The 6532-nt window shown below is 39.8% G+C and overlaps 1 protein-coding gene across 1 annotated transcript in view; it reads left to right on the top strand.

Moving 5' to 3' along the window:
* BDP1 (B double prime 1, subunit of RNA polymerase III transcription initiation factor IIIB) overlaps positions 1 to 6532 on the top strand; it is a 104385-nt gene that overhangs the window by 45701 nt on the left and 52152 nt on the right. The window contains exons 16-17 of the mRNA XM_045285229.1: positions 719 to 858; positions 5100 to 6520. Coding sequence (XP_045141164.1) covers positions 719 to 858; positions 5100 to 6520 — 1561 coding nt within the window. The remainder of the gene's footprint in view (positions 1 to 718; positions 859 to 5099; positions 6521 to 6532) is intronic.

Here is a 6532-nt window from a genome sequence, read left to right as displayed (position 1 = left end):
GTCCCTTCTACACCTCGTGGTCAGACAGGCTGGTGTGCTTTTTCCATGTGGGCTTTGATGCTTCTCAGCTAGATGGCCGCTTGTTTATCTTCAAGTCTTTAAGATCCCAGATGCTATATCTTTTGATAGCCGGGCACCATCAGCTTTCTTCACCACATTTGCTTATGCACCCATTTTTCTTTAGCATTCGTGTTAGGAAGGTGTGCATCCTGGAATGCCAATTTAATAGAACGTGTTCTTGCATTGAGTAAGTGCTTGCTTGAGTGGAGGCCCAATGTCCACCTGCTGCCTTAATACTAAACCTATAAATATATGCACATAGATCTGTTTCCCCACACTCTTATATATTTATATTTACATATGTGCATTCTAGTCTTTAGACCTCTATAAATACCCTTTGTCACCTAGTTCTTTCCTCTATTTCCTTTTGTCCCCCTATCATGTTCAGCTTTCATTTGGTTTTCAGTAATTTCTGTTGGTTACATTGAGAATGGGCCTTTTAGATGCTGTAAAGGTATGGCTTAGGAAATGTCTAAGCTATCTAAAGGAAAATGATAGAAGGCAACGTTTGAATTTCATTTTAATATCATTTGAAATTAAATTGGAATATCATTTGAAAATTTTACCAATTTCTTTCTATTTATTGAACAGAATTTTAAGTAAGTCTTTGATTAATATGTTTCGATGTGAAATCTAAATTTTTTTTTTTTTAATTAAGACTCCTGAACAAGTAGAAGATCAGTCATGTAAAATTTTTGATGGTGGAGATGTTCCATCACAGTCTGAGAAAAAAGATACTTCTTACCAAGATGTGCAACCAGATGAATCCAAGACTGGTAATGATAATGAACGTCTAAGGTGAGCAGTATTTTATTGACTATATAATTTTGAACTTTTACATAAAGTTGTAGGGATTGTTAATAACATTTTAAAAGTACACACATTAAGTTATACAATACGTAGATTATACTTTTATTTTCAAGCCTAGGTCATAGCCTTCATGTGATTGTCTTAGTTACGGGTAGCTTGGGATGAGTTATGCAGTGTAAATTAGATGGCGCTCACTTGGTTAGGAGCCCTGGTAGTTTAATAGTTTAAGTATTATGCTTAAGAGTGATTCTAATGTGAACTAAAAGGTCAGCAGTTGGAACCCACCAGTTGTTCTTTGGGGGAAAGGCGCCTCTCTGCGTTTGTAAAGGTTTGCGCCTTGTGAATCGTGTGAGGCAGTGGTTCTGTCCTCTAGGGTTGCTGGAAATGGAATTGTTCACTGGCAGTGGGCATGGTTTGGGGTAACATGGGAATATTTGTTATTTTGCTATTACTGTGATCATATGTATTGCCTTTATTTAAAATTTACATGTATCTTTTGTAAAACGTATATATAGAAACCCATACTTCTCATAGCTAATAAAGCTCCCTGTGTTTTGTTATTTCCCCTCACGAGAAGATTGATGAAATTACTAGCTAACTTTTTTTTAAAGTTAGATAAAATATATAACTTAATTTGGGAATTTTTGATGTACATAAAAGCAGAGATAACAGAATAATGGATTCTCAAACCTACTAAGTTTCAGCAATTATTCATATTATTTCTTGTTTTCTCTACTATTCCTTTGCTTTTTACTTCCTTTTCTAGAACCCTGCCTCTCTCAAAATTAGAAAATTAAACAAAACATAAAATCTGTTTTATTAAAACAAAGCAAAAAAACCCAAACAAACCTATTTTATGACCAAATGGCTGTGGGTAGTGTTGCTTTGACAAATTAGGAGATTAAAAATTTTTTTATTACTATTTTCTGAAATAAATCTTTTTATTGGGGACTCTTACAGCTCGTATAACAATCCATACTAGAAGATCTTTTGAAGCCTATTCTTCTAGGCTAATGTTTCATCCTCTCTACTTCATATGAATATTTTGAGGTTTGTGTCATGGCTGATGATATATTTCATGAAGCTTTATAATTATGTTGTAAATTATTAAACTGTGTAATTTAGAAAGATAATATTTGTGGACCTTGAAAGGCATTTATAGTTGTATTCCTATTCTTCCTACTTTCTCTACTTTTGTTCTTTGTTTTTCTCCTTAAATTCTGTGATCCGGTAATTTTTAGGTATACTATGTGTTTTTAAAGTGGGAAGTAATTTAATTCAACTACACATCTGGTTTTCAGTCTCAGATAATGCCCTTCAGTTAGTTGTGCACCTGAGAGGAACTCTGTGAGAATGTTAGTGTTCTTACTTTGGTATTTCAAGTTCCTACCACTTCTCTCTGGCTTAGAAATATTTGCTGACTGGGGACTCTAATAGGTGTTATGTTTATTTTTTATTTATCCATAACTAAAAAAAAAAACAAAACCAAAACATACCAAACTCACTGCCATTGAGTTGATGCTGACTCAGCGATCCTAACTGCTCCTGAGGGTTTCTGAGACTAACTCGTGAGGGTAGCAGAAACCCCCGCCTTGTTTCCACAAGCCCTGGTGGTTTCGAACTGCTGACCTTAAGGTTAACAGCCAAACAAGCAACCATTATGGCAACAGGGCTCTTTTTAGTGTTCAACATGTGATTTAATAAAGGCCATACTTGTTCTCATTTCCCCTTGATTCTCATACCAAGATTGCTAGCATAGGAACTTAAGCTTGATGTTTCTGAATGGAGATAAAAAGTATAAAAACTGGAAAATAGAATGAAGTCTATATATGAGTAACTAAATTAAATTTCCTCTATCAGTTGGTATTGATGTTGCATTGAATGTTACCACTTGCTAATGCTGATAATCGATGTGAACATCTTATTTTTAAAAACAAATTTAGCTTGAAAATCATTCTTGGTCCTAAGGATCTGCCTTGTGTTTTAATAAATTCCATTATTAAAAAGTTGTTTCCAGGAGGAAGAATAAGTTAGGATCTAGAGAGTTTTCAAATAAGAAGTAGAATAGTTTTTAATAAAGCTTAAAGCTTTTTAAAAACAGTTAAGTGTATAGTTACACATTTGTTTAATTCAACAGTTCTCAACCTGTGGGTCGAGACCCCTTTGGGGACTGAATGACCCTTTGACAGGGGTCGCCTAAGACCATCAGAAAACACTTATTTCCTATGGTCTTAGGAGCTGAGACACTGCTTCTCTATCTGTTTCTAGGCGGGTCCGCCCACATACATATACACCCACATGCAGATCATACAAGTACCTGGCATGATGACATCATCGCGCCAACCCCATCACATACACCCCGTACAAATACAGGCGTATGTGACAGGGTTGGTGCCATAATGTACTTATGCGGACCAGTGACACGTGTAGAGAGCAGCTACTGTGTAGAAAGCAGCTGCTGTGTTGAAAGCAGCAGTATTGGAGGTAAAATGACACTTCATGAATTATAATTACATATTGTTTTTGTGATTAATCACTATGTTTTAATTATGTTCAATTTGTAACAATGAAAATACATCCTGCATATCAGATATTTACATTACAATTCATAACAGTAGCAAAATTATAGTTCTGAAGTAACAACGAAAATAATTTTATAGTTGGGGGTCACCACAGCATGTGGAGCTGTATTCAAGGGTTGTGGCATTAGGAAGGTTGAGAACCACTGGTTTAACTTAACATTGCTGAAAAAATTCAGTATGTCATTTTATCTAGCTTTTGCCCAAGAATAATGATATATTTTAACTTGTTACTTGGAGCCTTTTCGTTTATTTATTTTTCGTGATCTCACCATCCATCCATTATTGTAAGGGAAGCTCAAAGAAATACAAAGGAACTGTATCAAGATAGTGTGCTTCCACGTTTACTGGATATTGAGGTGCTTTTTCAGGCTCGCAATTGTTTCATGCGCAGTAGTGTTCAATAAACCAAAAAATGTTCTCTTTTTAATCTGTCTGTAATTTACAATATGTATTATGGAATCTCAAGCATTTAGACTGTAAGCATTTGTGCTCACTTTGGCAGCACATATACTAAAATTAGACCATAAGCATTTTATAATGTAAATTTAATTTTAAATTGTTTTTAAAAATCCAAGGAAGGACAACCTAATTCTTCCTAATAAGACTGAGTTTTTTAAAATCATACTTCCATCTAGTTTTTTGATTTTTTTAACTTGGTGCTAAACACTAATCTGGGGAAAATGGTAAAGAGAAAGAAATAGAAATAGAAATAGCAGACACAGCTTGCTCAAGTCTGATGCCGAGTATGGGGAAGTCTTTTCCAGGTAGGATTTGGATAGTATGATAGGGATAGCATTTAGAAAGGAATGATTCAAGGCCCACCAGCTGCTTCTCGGCATGGTGTGGTTGTTCTTGGTAGGTGCCATAGAGTTGGATCCGACTAAAAGCAACCTTATGTGTCACAGAACAAAACACTGGCGGGTCCTACACCATCCTCAAACTTGTTAGGGTGGAGCCCATTGTTTCTGCCATTATACCAGTGTCTCTCATTTAGGGTTTTCCTCTTTTTTGCTTTCCCTTTACTTTACCAAGTATAATGTCCTTCTCCAGGAACCTAATGCCTACTTCTAATATATCCAAAGTGAGACAGTCTTGCCACCCTCAGTTCTAAGTAGCGCTCTGGCTGCACTTTTCCCAAGAGTTTTGTTTGTTCTCTGGCAGTCCATGGTACTTCCATTATTCTTCACCAGCTCCATGATTTATATGCATCAATTCTCTGGTCTTCCTCATTCATTGTTCAGCTTTCGCACGGACAGGAGGCAATTGGAAATATCGTAGCTTGGGTAAGGGGCAACATAGTAGTCAAGGGTCACTTTTAACAAGGTGCACCTTGTACAGCAAATCTGAGTGACATTATTAATGAATATCTCCATATATACATCTGCCTATATATACATTTTACCTATAAAGAGAACATTAGTTGAAATACATTTAACTGTTTTAAAATTTTACTGTAATTTCTAAAGATGGAATGTTTTTTCTTTAACTGTTAAAATTTCATCCATAGATTTCTGGGTCTTTGCTGTTTTGTCCGTGTGTGTGTGTGTGTGTGTGTGTGTGTGTTGGGGGGGGGCGTTCCTTGATGTCTCCTACTCTTTATCTCTTAACTGGCAAGTTGGTTTGAAATTTGATTATCTTTTTTTGTAGCCTTCAAGAAGCAAATGAAGTAAAGATACTCAAACAGACCCCAGTTGTAAGAACTCGATTTAAAAAACCAAAACCAAATATCGGAAGAGGAATTGGAAAGAGAGAAATTTTCTCAAAGGAAGAGGGATCAGAGAAGATTCAGGCCTCTGGGGAAATGGAATCAGTTCTGAGAGAAATTCCAAGGCTAGAAAGCTCACCAGCGGAGAGTGTACCTGCAGAGGCTGGTGACTCTAAGGAAATAGAGACAGATGTAAAAGACGCTGGAAGAAGAGATGGCTTTCTTAGTGAGAAGATACCAGAAACGATTGGCCACTCTCTGGAAGTGGAGACAAGGTTGAGAGAGTCTGGACGAGAGATTTCCCCGAGAGAGAACCTACTCGGAGTGATTGATATCCCGGAGGAAACAGAGACAGATTTGGAAGACACTAATCGAGAAATATCCCCGCAGGAAAAAGTCCCAGAGGTGCTCCAGGCTGTAGGTGAAGGAGGGAAAGCCTTGCAAAACGCAGAAAGAGGGATTTCCCCAACCGAGCAGGTGCCAGAAACCATTTCTGCGTCCGAGGAGAGAGAGCGAGCTTGGGAAGACCTTGGAAAAAGAGAACTATCCCCACAGCAAAAGAGCTCCGAGGAGGTCAAGACCATGGGGGAAGTAGAGGAAGCTTTGAAAGAAACAGAGGGAGACATTTCCCCAACAAAAATGCCAGAACTTGGCGCTGCCTCCGAGTACAGAGAGGCAGGTTTGGAAGAAATCCGAAAGAGAGACGCTTCCTCACCGAAAGAGATTGGAGAGGAAGCGACGACTGTATGTGAAATCGAGGGAGGCTTCCAGAAAACGGAAGGAGACGTTCCTTCAAGGAAACAGATACCAGCGATGACTGTTGCTTCGGAGGAAAGCGAGCCAGACTGGGAGGAAACTGGAAGAAGGGACATTGGAGAAAAAGAAGCTTCCTCACAGGAGGAGCTCGTGGAGGAGCTTGAGGCAAGAGGTGAAACGGAGAAACGTTTCCCCCATCCTTCCCCTAGGAGGAAGAAGATGCCAGAAACGATTGCTGCTTCGGAGGAAAGCCAGCCAGACTGGGAGGAAGCTGGAAGAAGGGAAATGAGAGCAAGAGAAGCTTCCTCAGCGGAAGGGAACCGAGGGGAGGGCGAGGCGGCGGGCGAAGCACCGACCAGGGTCCTCGGCGGCAGCGGCGGGGCGCAGAGAGAAGCTTCTCCCCGGAGGAGGAGGAGACCAGCAGCCGGGGACGGAGACGCAGGCGCAGAAGCAGGTGGAAGGAGGGCGCTCCCCGCACCGGAACGGGCCCCCAGGGGCCCCGAGACGGCCTCGGGAGGGACCACAGGACCGCTGTCCCCGACGGAGAAGCCGCCCGACGCCACCGCCGGCCTCGAGGACCGGGAGGCAGGCGCCGACGAACCTGCCGGCAGAGCAGCCT

The sequence above is a fragment of the Echinops telfairi genome, unplaced genomic scaffold (assembly GCF_000313985.2).
Source record: "Echinops telfairi isolate 266 unplaced genomic scaffold, ASM31398v2 ScPeMD7_7469;HRSCAF=8507_1, whole genome shotgun sequence".
Taxonomy (NCBI): Eukaryota; Metazoa; Chordata; class Mammalia; order Afrosoricida; family Tenrecidae; genus Echinops; species Echinops telfairi.
The sequence above is the reverse complement of the archived record's forward strand: the minus strand, read 5'-3'. Positions and strand labels throughout refer to the sequence as shown.